The 19,647-nt window shown below is 41.7% G+C and overlaps 1 protein-coding gene across 6 annotated transcripts in view; it reads right to left on the bottom strand.

Annotated features, from left to right (window-relative positions):
• The window catches only part of EYA2 (EYA transcriptional coactivator and phosphatase 2), an 86,558-nt gene that overhangs the window by 15,695 nt on the left and 51,216 nt on the right, over nt 1-19,647 (bottom strand). For all 6 annotated transcript variants that reach the window (XM_039563773.1, XM_039563774.1, XM_039563771.1 and 3 more), the window contains 4 exons: nt 13,392-13,459; nt 11,282-11,459; nt 9,525-9,652; nt 8,957-9,040 (listed from right to left, as the gene is read on the bottom strand). In XM_039563773.1, the coding sequence (XP_039419707.1) occupies nt 8,957-9,040; nt 9,525-9,652; nt 11,282-11,459; nt 13,392-13,459 (458 nt within the window). The remainder of the gene's footprint in view (nt 1-8,956; nt 9,041-9,524; nt 9,653-11,281; nt 11,460-13,391; nt 13,460-19,647) is intronic.

The raw sequence follows: 19,647 nt of genomic DNA, 5'->3' as shown, positions 1-19,647 counted from the left end.
AGTCTTAAAGAGGCTGATGAAGTTATAAGGCCAACCAGCACTCCCAGTATGACAGAGGTGTCTAGAGGCACGAGGCCAGGACTCCTCCAGCAGTTATTTATTTGCATTACTGTAGCATCTAGAAGCACTAGTGCCAGACTTGAACCCCTCTGTGCCAGAGGCTGTACCCACCCTGAGGAAAGACACAGTTGCTACAGCTGTCAATTCAAGTAGGAATAAACAGGAAAATCAGGCTGACAGAAAAGCACCAAAATGAGATCAGTATATCCAAATTCTCTGCACAGTGTGTAAGTAATTGGAAAGAGGATTATGACATTTGTTTGAAGATGTTGATGGAGTGCTCTTCCTAGGCACAGAAATCCTGTGCCACTAAAGGACATCTCTGTGCTGCCAGTGGTGCCCTGGTGGACTGTTAGTGCCTGTGCTGGAGCAGTGTGAGCTCAGCAGAGCAATGTAAAGTTACCAGGGATCCCTGCTAATGTCCTTCTGCAGGAAAAGTATGCCCAGGAGCCCTGGGAACAAGCTTCCTGACTAACAGAGCCAGCCAATGCTTCCTGATGCGTGTGAAGCCCAAGGACCACAGACAGCCTGAAATCAAATCTCCTCCAGGAACCACTTTTTACAGTGAAAACAGATTAATCTAAAAACTCAACCCTCACTGCTTGTTTAGTAACTTTAGAAGAGCGAGGTCCTCCCTCTGCTAACCTACGAGTCATGCTTTCACAAACAAGGACAATGAGAGGCAGGGGTAGAAAACAGGCAATAAACTCCTTTTGTAAATAAAACTTCCAGCAGCATGGTGTATCCCCACATGCCTCACCTCTGCCATGCTCTATTGGTGGAGTTTCCTTCAGGGTCAAAATTAAACAGCCCCACAAATTACTTTTAGTGCAAACCTCTGGTGCTGAGACCAAGCATTCCTGATCCTCCTATGCACAGCCTGAACAGCTTCTTCCAATGGCTGTGGGAGACAAGCATCAGGAGCGAAGTGATCATTCTAAATTATTCATTCCTGAATACAACCTTCTCAACACACCCTTCACTGCCACTTTTAAAGAACAGGAGTCACAGCTTCAGAGTTGCCCATTTCTCCTTAGGGCATACCTTGAGAGAACTGAGAGGTAAAAACCCCCCATTCCCTACTACTCCTTCATAAACAACAAGGGATCAAAACATACAAACATACAGAGAGTTAGGTAAGTCATTTCTCAACAATTTTCATCAGAAATGTGTTCCCTAAAGAGCATCCTTGCTCATCTTGTCTCTGCTGTTTCTGTCACCCCTGTGACTTTCAGCTAAGGCCTGATGGGTACTGCCTGCTGCTGGCAATGGCCACACCTTGTGAGCAAGGTCACTTCCACTGTAAGTGAAGCACTGACAACTCCCAGCTCCATATCCACTTGCTACTTTTGCTGCCTGATCAGCACAAAGTCCTGCTAGAGGAAAACATGGGCAGCAGAAGCCTGTGGAACATGCTGTAAAGGAAGACAAAAGCATCCATTCAGCAAGAAGCACATTTTCTTTCATATCCCAAGCTCACATATTTGCTGCCAGTGTTGCTTTTAGTTTGGCCACTTGCATGCACTGTTTCTAACCCCTGAACTAGCTCTCTACATTTGAAGTGAACTGTGTTCTAAAAATTACAATTTGAGTTCAATTATGTCCTCCTAGTTAATAACACCTTGCCTTTAAATAAGATTAATTTCTGTTTTAGTTTTCATTTTTAACCTTCATTTCAAGTAATAATATGACAGAAGATTGCTAAAAGGAGCTTGTTGAACAGCCTTCAGTTTGTCTTAAAGACAATTTCCATGAAAACTGGAGGAGAGCAAAGAACAAATATTTCCCTATGACAGCAGTGGGAGGGTAGCTCTGCTCACACCACATGAAACTCCCACTACTCTGTATTTTAGCAGAGCAAAGGGAACCCAGAATGTGCATGCACACCCAAATTAGCTTTAGGCTACCAAATGTGGGCACAAATTGCTGTCAGGATGTTGCAACACGCACAGTGCTGGGTCCTAGACCCTCTTCCAGGAGCTGACGTGCACAGAAGCCTTCACTGCTGTACCTTCACTGCTACAGGTACTGGCTCTACCTCCACAGAAGCCCTTGTGCATTGAGTCACACTCAAACTGCCCCACCAGCATCCTCCCCAAAGGCTCTGCACTAAAACCACCTTCCCACAGATCTGCTGGAACACGGAGATTGATTTTTCATACACTGCTTACACTTGCCCCAGAATACGCATTAAAAGGACATGTATTTGTTAACACCTGGAACTAATCCAAGCTGCATGTCCACAGCCAGCTCTCCCTTCCTGCACACTGTAATTTTGAAAGGAAGAGGGAAGCAGACTTATCTCTGGCAATCTCTCAAGTCCTAGTCACTCATGCCTCCAATCCTGGATCCAAAGCCCTCTCCAAGCCTCTGCCTTGCAGGTACCCTGTTCAGACTTGCAGGCCATTAGCAAAGGGGCAGAGCTGGCTCCTTTGAGACAGATAACAAATCTGCTTGTTGTCTGACTCTGCTTCTCTTTAGCAACGTGACAATTAACTCGACATTCAAATTGTTAGGGCAAAGTCCCTCTGAGCGTGGATCTTGGATTCAGACACCATCACCTCCCTTAAAAACCCTACCAGCATAAAGCCCTAGTATTTAAAACTAATCAGTCCTTTTAAATCCCTGCCAAATACCTATTTATGCCGTGAGCAAATAATTACTTTTCTACAAGGAAGAAAGTATTAATTAAGAGTATTCTTCAGACTCCTATTCTATAGGGTTTATCTGCCACAGGTGTCAGCCAGAGGTGAGAGACGGATTAGTATACAATCAAGGGCCTTCCAAGTTAAATCTCCTCCTTGTGGTTATCTGTTAATAACAAAGTTGTCACCAAAAGAAAGAATTTAATAGTTTTAATTGGGTTTAATTACTTGGAAACGCCTGGAAAATGGACCAGCTTGGTTGTAGCATAAAAAAAAAAAAATCAAAAAAATCAAAGACACAAATACCAGGGCCACATGTTTGAACAAAAAAAGTCTGTGAGAATAACGTAACATTTTATACCTTCATCAAAATTTGAGACATGAACAAAACTTTCCCATAATAATGGGAAATTACCCATGTATACAAGTTCTAGTTCAAGTAAATCCATGTCTTTTTCAGGAAGAAACCACATTTCACTCCTTTACTAACTACACCTAAGTAGCTTAGCTTGCAATTTTATCTCTTTAACAACACAGGCTACAACCAGACTGAGCCTTTCTGAGCTTTCCCAGGGAGAGTGGGTATTTGTGAGAAAAGTTGTTTAAAGTAACGAAAGTAGTTAGGAGCTAAAAGCCATTTTCAGAAGTGACTTACTTAAGGGACTACACTTCGGGCTTTTTTGAAAAGGATCATCCCTTTTCAAACAGAACCTCTCAGTTTCTCAGGGTCCAAACTTTTTCCCACCAAAATAAAGACACTGTTTACCTAAACATTGATACATCCAGGTTTATTAGACAATCTACTGAATTTAAATGAACAGTGTCAACAGACAGCACAGTGTGACCTTGTGAGAAGTCCATGATAGATGGAGAGCAAATGTAACTGAATCCCTTTTCTTCAGGTAACTTTTCATATTCACCCTTACTGTGATTTAAGGGGTACTTCAAAGTATTCTTACTGGGTACTGAAGGACTCCTTTTACTGTCATGTGTCTCTTCACATAGGGCTGGAAACTATTCTAATAAGCAAATGGGCACACAGGCCACTAAATCCTCACATTTAAGGGCACACCGAGGTTGAAAAGGCCCTCCTCCCTCTCCAAAGGAACTATGCTTAGGGACAGGCAGCAAAGACCACACTAACTGATCCAGTGTCTGAACCCATCAAGTCTGAAGTGGATTCCAGTCCTGTGGGAATACTGTACTTAAATACAGGTTAAAAGCTGGGTCATGATGCTTGAGGATAAATGGGAATTATTTTCATTTAGTAATACAAAAGGTTCATGACCAAAAACCTACAAATAATTTCTTTTTACTATTCATGGCATGCATTTCAGAAAAGGGAGTGGAATTTAAACCAAATTAATCTTCATTTCCTTCCCCTCAACACAGGAAAGTCACTGTATTTCTATATGAAAGCCCTTGATAGCCCTGTGAAAAATACCCAACTTCTGGAAAGCTTGGTGGAAACACATCATGGAGTGTAATCCTCAGCACAATGACATATTTTGCACATGCAGCTGCCTAAAACAAGCCATGTCCCTTTGGTTTTTCAAACCTTTCCCCTTGAAGTTGCAGCCCTGATTCAGCCATACTGTAAAGCAGGTTCCCTTTCCTCAAGCTTGTTTAACAACCCAGCATCGTTTCTGATATGTATTTTATGTCAAAAATAATCCTTTAATAGTTCCAAAATGCCGCATGTGCACTTTGCTCAGAACCCCCCCTGCTCTCCTAAGCTCCAGTACAAGAGGTTACATCTACAGGAGCTCAGAGCATCTCCTGTGCCCACCTCCAACCTGCTGGGGCATCTGGTTTTGCTGTTCCTGCTGCTGCTTCTCATCAAGCAGTACAGATGATAAACACAGATGTTTGCTCCCGAAATACACATTTGAAACAATCAAATGGCTGGAATTATTTACTCCCTTCTCTCCCATAATGAACTAAATAATTGATATAGCAGCATGTCTAAAGTAACAGACTTCTTTATTACCTGCAGTGATTGAATGCTTTTTTAATTTAACTTAAAAAGGCATTAAACACAAGGTTTAGCCTCCAGTGGGTAAAAAAATCTCCAACTTCCTCAGAAAATCCTTTCCAAATTGTATTCATCTTGACTTAATCCATGATCTACTGAGTGAATTAGGCTCTATTTGTTTTCAAAATCTATTTTATGGAGTTCCAAGGACTGTGTTTTCCTTAGGAAGGGCTTACTCTGCCTTTCTGACCAGGATGCCTGCTAGCAGCCCTCAGCACAGGCCTCTGCAGGTTTTTAATGTCCCAAGGTGCCCCACACATATGACTAACAAAATGTAAATAAACACAGCTGAGCCAGTAAGAAATTGGAAGGTTTTCTCATTAAAGAAATAAAATAAACAGATGTCCTTAAGCACTTTGGCTCATGTTTGTCAAAGGAATGGAAAACTCTCAGATGTTTGAACAGCAGTCCTGATATAAGGCCACATCTCAAGCGAGAGGAGAAGAAAAAAAGCGATGCCCTGGCACTTAGAATTAACTAATAGTTCTCAAGGGAGGCCGCTTTTGATTTGAACCTTAGCAACTTCTACAAATAGTTTTTAACAGCCGAGCAATAAAATGGGGTTTTATTCCTTCTCAGTTTGTAAAGTAGTAAAGGACAGACCCGGCCATTAGGAGCATGAATCACCAGCAGATTTGATTAAATCCCCATGGTGTTTCAATCAGGTCCTGGCTTTAGGGTCCTGTGAGAGAACAAAGCAGGGAAAAGCACAAGCTACTTGAAGCATTCAGTGAAAGCAGGGAAGGGGAAAAAAAAAAGAAATTAGAAAATCAAACCTAGGATTTTACAAGGATCTCGAGTAGAGCCAAGGAGGAACTTTTCAATGACTTTTTTTTTTTAAATTGGAAATTATAATTCATTTAAAGGAAAACTTTTTATAAGAACACGTAACAGCCAGCAAAACTTTTGAGGAATAAAGCTTCTTAGATCCACAACATCATTTCTGGTGAGAACAAGACAGTGCAGTTCACAGCCAGCATACAGCAGCTATAACATTTGTTTCAGTACTAGAAAATCATATTTATGTCCTGTCCTCAACAGGGTCAAGCAGAAACTTTTGCTACTCTGTCCTGAGGTCCCGCTATCATTGGTGGACCCTCTCCTAGGTCACTGCAAGTCTCTCATCAGAGGGGCAAAGCCCATGTCTGCACACGCTGGAAACCTGAGTGCCTCACCCACACCTGTCTGCTTACAACTCGAGTAAACCTCATGCTGCCACTTCTGAAACACAAAAGCATTAAAAAACCATGGCTGTCACAGAAAACTCTACTTCAAAGAAGTAACTATGGGTCACACTGCAAGGCCTCACTGAATGCAGAGTGGCTGCTCCAGGGAAAGCAACCACACATTCCCAGCTCCCAGGGACACAGAGTAACACAGGGGATCTAAACACCTTTCACTTAAAGTTAACCAACATCTAGAGCATGACTTTGCGTGACTCTGATTTAAAACTGGGACATAATGTGCTTTGTAATTTTTTGCAGTATATTTTTTCTTAATTTGAGCTAATTCCAAATGCTGAACAATCTCAATAATTGTATGATTCTTACAGGGAATTTTATAGATCTGAACTCCCAGATATCAGCAGACATTGTCAAAGTTCTGATAAAGATCCAAATCAATTCAAGGATTCAGACAGTCCTATGTGTTCAAATCTCTAAGTCCAGACTAAAATAAAATCCGTCATTTGATTCCAGGATTTTGGAGTATCTTGCATGTAAAGATGAATTTTACCTCCAGGTTCTACTTTACTCACAAGTCATTTGGACACTACAATCCCAAGAAGTGATGCAACACAGAACAAGAATACACATCCTTGGAACAATACAAAATACTGAGAAAAGGTATTGGCTTCACAGAGCTCCCTCAAGGTAGAGAAAACAACACACCCAGTGCTCCCTTTCTTGATACCAGTCCTTTGAAAACATGCACTGAAGCATTAACCATTAACAACATGACTTTTTTGTGAGTTCTTTCTCCTCTTTTTTTTTCCCCCCTCACTTTTTGGACAGCTCCCTGTTGCTGCCATCACCAAGGAAGGGGCAACACACACAACCACTTGCAATTAAGTAGCTTAAGAACACAGGAGTTTAGACCCAAACCTCTGAAGCTGTAGTTGGTGTTCCTCCTCCCATCCTTCAAGAAAAATCACCCCAGAAAGAGGTGTTATTCTTCAGCTTGAACAACTTTACAGACTAATTCTTTGAGCACCTGCAGGTCCACCAGTGCAACAGAGAGGATGATACTGGGACATAAATGTTGGCCAAGAGAATGGCCAAGATCACATAAACTGACACCTTTTCTGAAGGAAGACACAGTGAACCAAGATCTCCATGTATGAGATTTAATTATAAGCATATGCATGTCTAATTACAGGCATGTGAATCTTTCATGGAGAATTTTGGGTTTGGTACTCAATTTACTTTGAGGTTAACACTTCCTATGCTATTGAAGTAAGATTCTGAAACTCTTAACCTCTGGCTGCTTCACTTGTACTTGATAGTTTTGAATTGTGCTCCTATTTTAACAGTTCCCAGGACAGCCTCTCTGAGTGTGCTGTATTTCCCTCCTGGTTTAAGGTCTGTTCCACAGCCCACCAAAGCCTCTAGTTGTCCTTGGATCAAGCCACTAGCCTATAATACTTTTATAACACAACCATTTCCCTTATAGCAGAGTCCTGAGGAATTTAATACTGATGAAACAAATGAAGGACTGCAAAGAAAAAAGTCCTTCTAGAGAAGTTTCTCAAGGAACCTGTTGTAATTTCATAGAAAAAGTGATTCATTCTTTCAAAAAAATACTCCTGTTTATATCATTCTCTAAATTAGTATAAAGGAGACAGCCAACAGAAGCCCCCACACAGCAGGTTCCAACTCTACACCCCCTAAATATGTGCAGGAGGCATCAGGTGAAGGCATCTGCTTCAGAGGTTCTGTACTAGGACAAAGTCAGCCCTTTAAGGGAATTCTCCACATAAATACAGCAGCCCCTACCCAAGGCTAAGTTTGACCACAGAGCAGATCTGCACAGCCTAAGTTTGTTTCCTGATCCTGCCTAATTCTTTGTGGGGTTTGTAGGCAGTAGGTTTGAGCTCACACACGTACGCCTCCTGCATTATGTTCTCTGGGAAAAGTAACCACTTCAATTCCCTTGTACAACAGGGGTCTGAATAAATCCCTGCCTGGAAACACGTGCTTGGTTTTCAGAGGGTGCTGTTAGAAGTGTTAGCAGCATTCCAAGTGCTGCAGTAGACTTCCACACCACAAACACCATTTTATATCCTTATAACTGTGCACATCTAACAGTGAACAATAAATCTATCTTACTAATTACACATTCAGCTTGTTATAACCATCGTAAAAAAGTACAGCTGGTAAAGCCATGAAATGATGTCAAATCATATTTCTGCCTTCTGGAGAGAAGCTGGGTTATTTTCCAGTCTCCTGATGAAGCTGAGTGCTCAAAGCCATGTGTGGAAACAGCTGCCCACTAGGTCATCCACCTTTAATTAGGTAATGAGATTGTCTTTTTTTCTACCCCCTTAAAAGTGTTTGACATTCTGTAATTCAAAGTGACTTAGGTGTTTATCATAAAAAGCTGCCTCTGGAAGAAATTGAAGCACATGGTACTAAATCCAAAAGCCAGTGTTTTCTCCTTAGCAGCCAAGTTCAGGCTGTTCAGCCACAGACAGCTACCTAAAAAAATGAAATTGCCTGTATTTCAAAGAGGGTATCTAAAGTATGGTTAGCTAGATATGCTTCTGAAACCCCATTAGGAATGTGAGCTTCAGCAGCTCTGTGGGAAGCACAGCCAGTTCTTCATGGCAACCTGGACTGATGAACACAAAACCTCTCTTAAAAAATTGTCTGAGATTCATAAGAAAACTCTGGTCTAACAAAAGAAGTGTTAGCTCATTCAGGCTGGAGTTAATGCTGTCTGGCTGCTGGATGCTCTTTCTTGCAGAAGACAGACACTGGAAGAACATCCCAGCAAGCAGCAGCTGAAGCTTTGGGAAAACAAGGGGCTACTTGCAACATGAAAGGGAGGAAAATGAAATTTTCACATGTTTGGAGGAAATACTGCAGGACACATTTATACAAATATGTCTGAATAAAAGGGGCAGTATCTGTTTGAAAAGCTGTCTCATTAGCTGCCCCCACAGTTCCCGACGCAATTTGGCTGGACAAGCAGTAATGCTAAAAAAATTAAATTTTACCTTCCCATATCTGGATGCAAAGGTTCCCGTGAGTAAGGAGTGAAAAATAATTATCGTCTCATCCAAATCCCACACAAACACACGCTGTGATGACAGATGGGGTGGAAAAAAGAAATATAGTTACATATTAAGCAACTGCAAGAACAGGTTCAGTCAGGAAATATGTCCTCTTGGACTAGAGATTTTTAAGATCTCAAGCCATTTGGAGCACTGACTGTGGATGTTTTGTGAAAACAGGCAAAATGAAACATCAGGAATTTTGGAACTATGTGTGTGCTGGCCATCCCAAGACCCTGCTCTCCTAACAACCACAGAAATCCCTCACTGCCTGTCAAGTCAGGGGAACAAGACATCAGACTTACAAAAAGCCCAAAGGGAAAAAAAAAAGGGTACATATGAAGAATAGCTTGAGATGTTGATAACACAGAAATTGAGCAATTGTTTTGACTACTCGTGTCTGCAGGTTCCAGTTGTATTACTAATTCTGTTCTGTCTCTGGGATTTGCTAACACAGGCAACTGTTCATCTTTGCTGGATTTACCAAAGGAATATAAATTAAAGTTATTACCTCAATCTCACTGTCAGCAGTAGGGGAAGGATCGTTGCTTCTTTTTGACCGGGCTCGTACCTTGCCATCTGACCCTCTGTGATGTCTCTCTGTCTCTATATCTTTTGCTGGTGTTGTTGAATATTCCCCTATTCGGAAAAAGAAATCCCATTGTAAACTTAAATTTTGCATTGTGTCATTGTAATTAGAGCACGAAATCTTTTCTTGAAAAGCAACAGAAACACTGTGAAAACACCGTGAGAAAATCTTACTCTTTTCACATTAATAGCTATCAGTGTTAGAGAAATAAGTTTTAAATCCTAAGATTTCTTAAAACAATTTCAAAAAATCACCAAAATCGCATATATAACATTTTAAAAAGGACATGTCACTTCAAAAAACCTTACCAAAATTTTCATTGAAAAGAAAAAACTTTTGGAATTTTACTCCCTCCCATTCTTTTCAAAGACAGAAATTAGAAAGGCAATAGAAACAGAATCCAAGACCAATTACACTTCTGAAACTTTAAAAAATTCTTTCTGTTTTTGTTTTTTAAATTTGATGAATGTTCATGATTAAAAATACACTTTCGACTTTTATTTAAAAATACAGAACTAACCTGTTGAGCCTTACCCCATTTCTGAGAGGATAGTATTTTAGAAATAACTGAGATGAGACAGTTAAAAGTAAACTTCCCATGTATAAAGTATCTGTTTTGATTGGCTTGAGTTTCATAGACCTGTCTGGGTTTCACTTACCTTAGATTACAAATCCTTTTCAAACACATTTTTCTTTACACCTTGCTAAGTTGTGGCCTCTGCAACTCCCTAGAATAACCATACTCTTCTTCAGAGAAGCTGGGATTGTGCTTAACAAGCCTTTTTGAAATCATCCTTTCTCAAAAAGGCTGAGATAAGATCTAAGGAACAGAAAATCCTCCAACTGCTTTTAGAGCAGTCTGCGATCACTTCTTTTTAAAAAACAATACTAGTTTATTTTTCTTTTCGAGCAACCACAGATGTTCAGATTTGTTTGGTAAGTCAGCAGACCTTCAGTGGGTGTGTACTGTGATCATCCACAAATTGTGTGGTGTTTTATATAAATGTTACTGCACACCAATGAAAACTAGTAGGGAAGTGATATCTGAAGATTGCTCTTGAACAGGACACTGGGGGATAATCCACCAGTAATTCCATAAACTACTTAGCTTTAAAACTTTAAAAATTAAGCATTCAAAGAGAGGCCACAAATTTTGAAGCTTTTTTTTTTCCTGTGGAATTCATCTTGAACTTTCAATTTAGACACACAGTTCGTGTAGATTTTTTAGAGAGGGACTTTCTCTTGATGTACTTGTTTATGAATGCACACATTAAATGTTGTTGTAAGAGGTGAATACAATCCTTGACAGACATATGGGCTAAAAAGTCATCAGACACTGAGGAAACAGAGAATTTTTCAGAGCATGGCTGTTTGTTTCACTGCTACCCATGTCAGCCCTCAGTACTGATCTGGGGTTGGCATGACATTGTCCTATCCATCTGTACTACCTTAGAGGAGATCAAACCCCATATACTCAGGAAAACAACATAGGATGGTTTTAGAGACCTTGGATATTCCAATCTCTTCCCAAACCCCTGTGTAAGAACCGTTAAGTGCTAGAAAATCTGAGCTATCCATGTAAATAGATATTTTTAAAAAAACCCCAACAAGAAGGTTGTAGTGTTTATGTCTCCAGATGGCTGAGGCTGCCAGCCTGGGAACACATGAGCTGCACCTACCAGAGAGTGATTCTGTGCTCTGGCTGGTGATGTTGTGGGAAGACTCCTGCAGGGAGTAGGTGGAGGTGGGGATGGCCGAGGGGCTGATGCTGTTTGCAGACACGTACGGGGGGTTGTAGGAGGAGCTGTAATACTGCGAGTACTGGCTCTGGGGGAAGCTGGGATACGATGAATATTCCTTGGAGGAAAGAAAAGAAACATCTAACTCACATGTACCCGGTTTTATCTTACAAACAAGTCAGCCACCACAAAAGCAGGGTTACTTGTGCATGCAGCAAGTCATGGCTCAGGAATACTTCACTAAAGAACTGCATTTCATTCACTTATGACATTACATTTCTGCTTCTCCCAAATATACTCCTATTTTATTATGACTGACTGACCAACAAGAGGTCAGAAATCTGGCAAATTCTGATTTTTTTATAGGATTTTAGTTATCAGTGCTGACACATTTTGTATTACAGAGCTTAACAATTTTATGTAAGTAGAGCAGCTTTCTGAAAAAGGCCATGATGGAACACACAATCTTTGTAAACAACAAAATACCTAAGAAATTGCAAGAACAGAATGAATAGCTGTGTGAGGGAAGGAGCAAAACTGGCTGCATTTTTCCATGATCAGCAACATTTTCTGATCAGCTGTTAGGCTAAACAAATGAAAAGAAAGTAGCAATTTTTTTGCAGCAATGCTCACAACAAAGTCTGCCCAACTATCTCACAATAAATAAATCCCTGAGTGATCTTCCCTACCTTCAGAAAAATGAACTAAAAATACGAGGTGCAAGTGACCTTGGGGAGCTGAGGTATCACAAAACTCTTTGTCTTGATTTTAAGGCTCCCAAAGGAACCCTATACCATTATCCTTGTATGTTTTGTGGGTTTACTGTGAAAAGCAGGACACTGGAAAACATTATAAAACATATCTCTGAAAGCATAAAAGATTTTATTTGTCTTTTTGTTTTAAGTGCAAATCCTGTCCTTGTCCACTGATTTGCTTTTCCAGATAGAGAACTGTGTTCATGCTCTGGGCATTGTCTTTCAGCAGAAGGCTTCTATTTCCTCAGAAATTATAATTAGTCTCTGGTATTAAATAAAATTAAATAATAAATAGTCTTTCGAAAGACTAAAAGCACTTTCCTCCTTAACAGCTTACATCTTTGTCTGTGACAGCTATTTCATTAACTTTCAGTCACCAGGGAGCTCTCAAGAACAAAGACTCAAATTGTCATAAGAACAATTAGACTGTAAAAGAAATGAGATAATTTCACTGTTTTCTCCTTCAGAATATTACAAAATAATGAAAAAAGCCCAACTTTTCCCCCTTTTTAGGTATCCTCCATATGTCAAATGCACTTCTACCAGCGAATGCTGATGTTTGAAGCCCAAACTGAAGCAACAAAGAAATTGCCCACTGTTGTCATTAAAAATACAAGTCAACAATCACCCCACAAAGAAGGAACTGAAATTATTGGCCAACCAGAGTGCATTTTCTGGGACAGTGTACTCATTTGTTTGGTCCACACACGAAGAGCCATTTGCTACTGAGAAACATCTGCCTCGTGTGTATGTGCCTGCTGTTTATTTATACACACACTTCTATCAAGGTATCTGAGGCATGGAGCCCATGGACAGGTGTGTTCCTAAAGAGGGAAGTGCACAGACAGCTCAGATGCCTCCATATCCACCAGGGCCTGCCAATGCCTCTTTCAGATTGTTCACATTTATTTCACAGTGCCAAGGCAGCAGACGACAGGATTCTAGAGGCCATCCCCCCTGGAGAGGATGCACAACATATCTGGGAGTTGTGAGATGGCAGAAGAATGATGAAACTCTTGGCACTGCTACAGCAGCAAGTCCAAGACTGCCAGGGCACCCTCCTCCTGGAAGGACTGCACTCTGTGTGTGTGTACTAAGACACATCTTAAAATTAATCAAGATGTCTTAAGTCCAGCAAACAGACCCACAGAGCAGAGCAGAATGGTGCTCACCAAAACACAAAGCAATACCTTCCTCAAATATATGTGAACACTAAAATAATCTCTCTGATCTATAAATCTTCCAGTTGTTCAAAATAAGTGACAAGGTTGCCAATAACAGATGCTGAACCATACCTGATGCACAGCACTGAATCCTGCAGAATTTGTCAGGCCATTGGCTCCCTGGTAAATCCCTGTTGTGCCTAAGGGAAAGAATATCACACTCATAAGGTAACACCAGCAATCAAAATAACAGGGTATATTAATATGAATAATTTCCAACACGAAGTAAAGTACCAGCTCACCAGAAAAAAGTATGGTACAAATCTGAGGCTGTAAAGACTGTGGGCTGTTACTGGGGCTTACTGACTGAAAGGCATTCATTACATAAACTAAAACATTGCTTACTGGGCTGGGAAACACAGCTGGAACAAAAGGATTCAGCCTAGATTTAAAACTCAGTTACTTCTTTTTACAATAAGTAATGGAATAGTATTTTTTATCTTCTCTTCCTGTAGGAAAACCCCTCAGATTACATACACATCCTCCCACATGTGCTGTTTCACGCATGGGTATCCTGGCATCTGTCCTCATTGATCAGGTACCCAGGAATTTTCAGAAGAAAAACTTGTTCCCTGGTGTTGATGTTCCCAGTGTGGGAATAATATTGTTGAGATTTCTGGGACAGCAAGGAGCAAAAATATTTCTTCATCCTGGGATATCAGAAGGAGAAAGGATGGACGTGGTTCTGTCCCAAGCAAAGCAGCTGATGTTCAGCCAGGCTTCCTCAGCTGGAGGAAGTACTACCACAAAGATTTTGTTTGGAGAAGTAAATGTTCAGATAAGATCTGCAGGAATGGTCTGTCTTTGCTTCCCATCAGGGCAGCGGCAGCAGAGCTGTAAGATCTCATCCCCTCCCAAGTTCTAGCCTTGATTTAATCCCACTCTATGCTGGTCTTGATGTCAGTATTTTTCATTTCACATGGTATGTGAAAGGTATGATTTTGGTGCTGCCTGGCTGCACTGGGCTCATCTTGGCTTCATTCTGTCACCTCAGTGTGCCATCAGACTGAGCCCTCCTCTGGCCTTGAGCCTTTTCTTCTCATATGGCTTCTCACCATGTGAATTACTTTGAGCGGTGCTGTTTTAACCATATGACACTCTGCACGCCTTCATGTGGCAACCATTCTCCAAAGTTGCACTTGCTTGTTTTTATTTTAGGACACCAGATTAGCTGGGGAATGGACAGCTGAACAAACTCCACTCTGCCAAGTGCAGCTACAAAGCACATGCACTGAGAAATAAATCTCAAGCCAAAAAGAAACAAGAGAGAGGACTCTGCCCCCCAGAACTAATTTGCTGCCACATGTGGTCTTTAAAAAGAAAATAGCAGAGGAGGAAAACAGAGTGCAGGTGACTGCCAGGTACCTGGAGGCCTGGGTGTCCCCAAGGCCCAGAATGTGCTGGCTGGGAGCTGAGCCAGTGCAGGTGGGCTCAGCTGATGCCTCCTCCTGGCATTCATGCCTTGGAGGCAGCTCTGGGTGCAGAGTGTCCAGTCCCTCCTGCTTCCAGCAACCCATATGGGGAGACTGCCCAGAGCAGCATCCCAAAGACAGCAACACATTCAGCCCTTGGCATTTCCCCACTTCCCACCCATGACAGGCTTCTGCAGGTTTTCCAAAAGTCACAGGTATGCAGCAGTATGAATATATTCCTGTGGTAACAGCACTTCTCACCACTGTGAAGGAGAGTAATAGAGCCCCAGTGCTTACAGGCAAAAACAACTTTCACAGAAGACAAAACAGCTCTTGTACACCAGAGCTCAAAACAATACAGGGGGGAATTTTTGATTTTCCTAAACTGTCATTTAGAAACAATCCATCATCCTTTATTAAAGCTGTCAAGAGGGGGATGAGTTACCTCAAGGGACTCACGCTTTATGCGTAAATTGTGATGAGAACATGTTTATTGCTGTGCTACCTGCACATGATACTGCAGCTTCCTGGTTTCCAAACAGTCAGAGTGAGAGAGAAAAGGAGAGATGTGCACAGCTGGATTAAACTTACTCAGAACTTTGTACCAGCTGTGAAGAGCGAGTGTGCCATGCACACAGAGGGCAGGTAAGGGAGCAGGGAGAAGAGGGCAGGAACTTAGGGATGAGAGGATGGGGAATGACTCGTGCTCCACAGCTTCCCACAGTGCACTGTGACTGGACCCAGTGTGGTGGATTTTACACTGTGGTTTTGTGGAATATATTTTTGCCACTTTAGCTGAGCTGCCCAAGTTCAGGTGTCCCTACGGTCCACTGCAGGCTGGCTCCCTCTGCCCAGCAGATTTTCCAAAGGAAGGACAGATTTTTTGCCTACATACTTAAGTATTTGTGAGAGTGCTTTAGATATTCCTTATAAACTGAAGTTCAGCCTAGCAACCCAGGTTTTTCTCTTCTTCTGGCTCCTGTCATTGTATCCTGACCGAGGAGGACTATCATCTCAGCATTGTTTTTCTAAACTGAGATCAAACACAACCCTTTTTCTTGCCCTCCAGCAGTGCATTCAGAGATTTGAACCCCCCTCCCCGAGGTACACCTTGAGAGCTGCTAAGCTCAGCATGTCTTGGCAGCTCAGTGTTACAGCAGAATAATTACAGATAAGGACACTGGGGACAACCAAACACTTGGAATTTCTTCCCAACTGAACAAGGATGAAAAACTGGGAGGAAAAAAAAAAATCAATTATCTGCATGGAAAAGAAAGTTCTTAAAGATTCAGGTTCAGCAGTATTTGTCTTGGGAACTATTACAGCTCAGACCCTGTTCCACTTCACAGACTGGAGAGACCATGTTTTCAATGATGCACTCTCAGTTCAAATGGCAGGAAAACAAACAAGTGCCACAGGTAATGAAGACAAAGACAAACCCTCTCTCTCCATAAACAGAGAACGAGGCCTGCTAGTCACCATTTCCGTGAGCAGCCTTGTAGAATTCAGCAGTTCAGAACACATACCAGAACCAGCCCCAAATGTTTGCTTTTCCTCCCTAAGTTGTTGATAAGAAATAAACACTTCCATAACAAAATCAATTCTGTCACGTGCAATTTCAGTTTCGCATCGGTAAATTTTACACTCAAGAAACTGGAAAATTATCAACAGATATTGCAATTTAGCCCTATTTCCCATGTAACCATTTCCCCCCCAAACACATTCCCAGGTAATAGTGCTTCTTGTAATACTCAGAGATAGACTGGAATGAAGTTTGAAAGTGGTGCTACGTGGAATGGGGCACTCCAAGGAAGCCTCTTGGTAAGCAATGTACATGAATGCCTGGCCCCCTCCCATTTCTGCCTATTTCTATGGAACTTTTGCTTTCACATATATTGGCTTTTTTCCATGGACCTCTGAAGACAACACACAATCTCAAACTGAGGCTGGTTTTACATCTGCAATACTACAAAGGTGAGAGCAAGAGATTTGTTTCCATCTATCTTGGTAGCTCAATGCCAAGTAATTGCATTCAAACTCCCTGCAAATCAGAAACAAGCCAAGGATCTCCCCCTTTGGATCTTCTCCATATGGAATATGGCTCACATCTGTGTTCAATCAAGCCAGTTGCTAAATGTCACAATGCCCTCATTCACAGGTAGCTTAAAGAACATTTAGCTCATAATAAAACAATCTGAACTCTGAAGTAGAACAGCTCTTCAGATATATGGTACTGTAAGTGTTCCTGTAAAGTATTTATATCACAAACACACTCACATGGAAAGGCACTGCATGAAAGGCGTCCACATGCCAGGCATAGCCAGTGCCATGATTTTTCCTTGATAAGTAGATGTGGCCCTTCTCTATGTGAGTGTCCAAGGGCAACATGTATAGAAAAACTCTTTGTGAGCTGATTGATGTTATATTCCTGTTCTCATACAGATGGATTTCATTTGCTATTTTCCCTTCATTCACTACTTAATTCGAGCATTCCAAAAAAGTCTATGCCATGGTCAATGACAATTTCAATGGTGCGTGATCTGGCCTGTGTTCCTGCAAAAACTTTCATACCAGCTTCTCACCCTCTCAGTCTCTACATCTGTTTTTCAGTCACTGCAATATCAGGCTGCATTTCTTCCCCTCCTAGCCAGGTATGAGCAAGTAAAGAAGGGAATATTCATGGTTATTTTCAGTATATTCAGAACTAAGTTCTGGCATTGCTTAAAAAAAAAAGGTTTTTTTCAGCTTATGAATGCACAGTATGATACATACTGGTGTCTTAGGGACTGGTGATTAAGAAGACAGGATGGGCCTGTGGTGTAGTTCGGATCAAAACCGCAGCAAGCTTTGAATATCAGGTTTGTGTCCTTGTCTTTCACAGGTCAGAGGGGCCCTGACAACAGGGAGGTGTTCTCCAAGCCTCCTGTACTGCTCAAAAGAGAATAAGCTGCTATATTTAGAAGAACAGATGGTTTGTACTTTCAACATTCAACAAAATACCCAACAGTCAGAGAGAGCCAGGTTCAACACAGGTGGACAGTTTCAGTGTTTATCACAGCTCTCTGGGCAGCCAGCAGTAACTGTGAGTTCAGGAACACTTAAAAGATGCAACACTGAGGGTGGCTACCATGGGCATTTCTGAATATGTTTGTGTCATGATTTAACTCCCAAAAAATAGAATGCTGAAGCTTAGACTCAAGCATTTCCTCTAGCTTGTAGATGAATCACACAATGGTTCCACAGAGAGTTCTCTCAAAGGATTATTTGACCATTTAGGACTAATAAAATAAATGCCTGCAGGGGCCAGCTGAATTGCATGATATTTTACAAGCCTGCACATAATGGCTTGTGCATCCTGACATCATCAAGCTGTTTTCCTACAGGAAGCAATGCTGACTGTGAGTGATGCAGGCAAAGGCCCCAGTCCACCTCCCTGCACAGCATGCACTGCTCTGTGCTACGATCAACATCTGCCTGGAGACTTCCATGGTCATTCAGAGAGGTTCTTTGCAGTGCTTCAGCTCTCTGACAAGCTAATGTTTCCTGCAGTAAATACTGCCTTCTCCAAGCTGCTACATTTTTAGTGAGAGGTTAAGCACTCATCAAAATTACCTCCCACCAGCTATACTCTAGTGCCTTGTAAGGTTCCAAATCCTACAACATCTGCCTGCATTTACTGGGCAAGAAGACTCATAAAACCTTGCATGGTTGTCAGCTGTGGAGGCATTTCAAGACTATCTGACCTGTTAAAGGAGAAGAAAAACTCAACCCATATGTATTTTGCAGCAGATTGCTCAACTGTTTGCCATTAGGCGTAATGAACCCTTCCCCAAAAAGTCTTGTATTTCTGTCTGGAAGGACTCAGACAGTGCAGGGAAGAGCACACTGCATTAACCTAGACGAAAAGCATTATTCTACAGTGTTGCACCACTTGACATCACCAGTGTCTGTTAAAGGACATTGCTCCCAAAAGCATATGAACACCTCCTGCAGATGATACTCTCAGATACACAACCCATTCAAAGTAAGTCCATTTGTCTCCCACCACAATCCCATGCAGTCCTGTCAGCCTGACCAGGTGTTTGAGGGCACTCTGAATGGTGATATAAAACACATTTCACGGTTCAGTTTCTCTGAGTTGAAGCTCTTCCCCCGCCCCTGGGAGTACTCAACCCACAGAGCCTCAAAGAGCTTTAATAAGTGATGACCGGAGCAGTTTTAAGAGCCTGGCTTTTACCATCCTTTTGAGCTTGGTCACCTGTATAGCTCAATCCAGATCAACAGTGGTGTTGAAAGTGCTGGGATGGTTTATAGTTACTCTCAGGATTTGAACCATGGGAATGCAGTTAGATTTTACTCTACTTTGAGAAAGTGTTTTTAACCACTTCTATCTAACAATGCTACAGCTATAGAAGGCAATCACACTGGACTCTCTTCAAAAACAAATCACAAAGAAATGTTCTGGGCCAGAAAGTGGACATCCTTACAGCAAGGATGTAGAGCATTTCGATGCAATACCTTGCTGAAAAAAACAACCAGCAAAACTGACTGTATTTGGGTGACTCCATGGACACCAAAGTATAAAGACTCCTACAGCTGCAGTTTCATCTGGGACACAGTCCTTCACTGATGGATAACAAGACATGATAAAGGAAAGCTGGATTTGCCACCTCCTATGCTAATTAGAGGCCATGAACCTCCAGTTCCCAGGTCAGCATTCAAATCTAAGTAGCCTTGTCACAATTACTGTCATGCCACTGGGGATAAAAACATGCCCTGCCAGCATAGCTGTGTATTTAGCAATTCTCTTCCTCTTGAGCAAAGTAAATCTCCAAATACCAGTGGAAAATAGGGAGCTGGTCAGTACATCTCCACTCTTTGACCCATTACCTAGGAACCCTGTAAGTCTCAGCTGA

The sequence above is a fragment of the Corvus cornix genome, chromosome 20 (genome assembly GCF_000738735.6).
Source record: "Corvus cornix cornix isolate S_Up_H32 chromosome 20, ASM73873v5, whole genome shotgun sequence".
NCBI classification, from domain to species: Eukaryota; Metazoa; Chordata; class Aves; order Passeriformes; family Corvidae; genus Corvus; species Corvus cornix.
The sequence above is the reverse complement of the archived record's forward strand: the minus strand, read 5'-3'. Positions and strand labels throughout refer to the sequence as shown.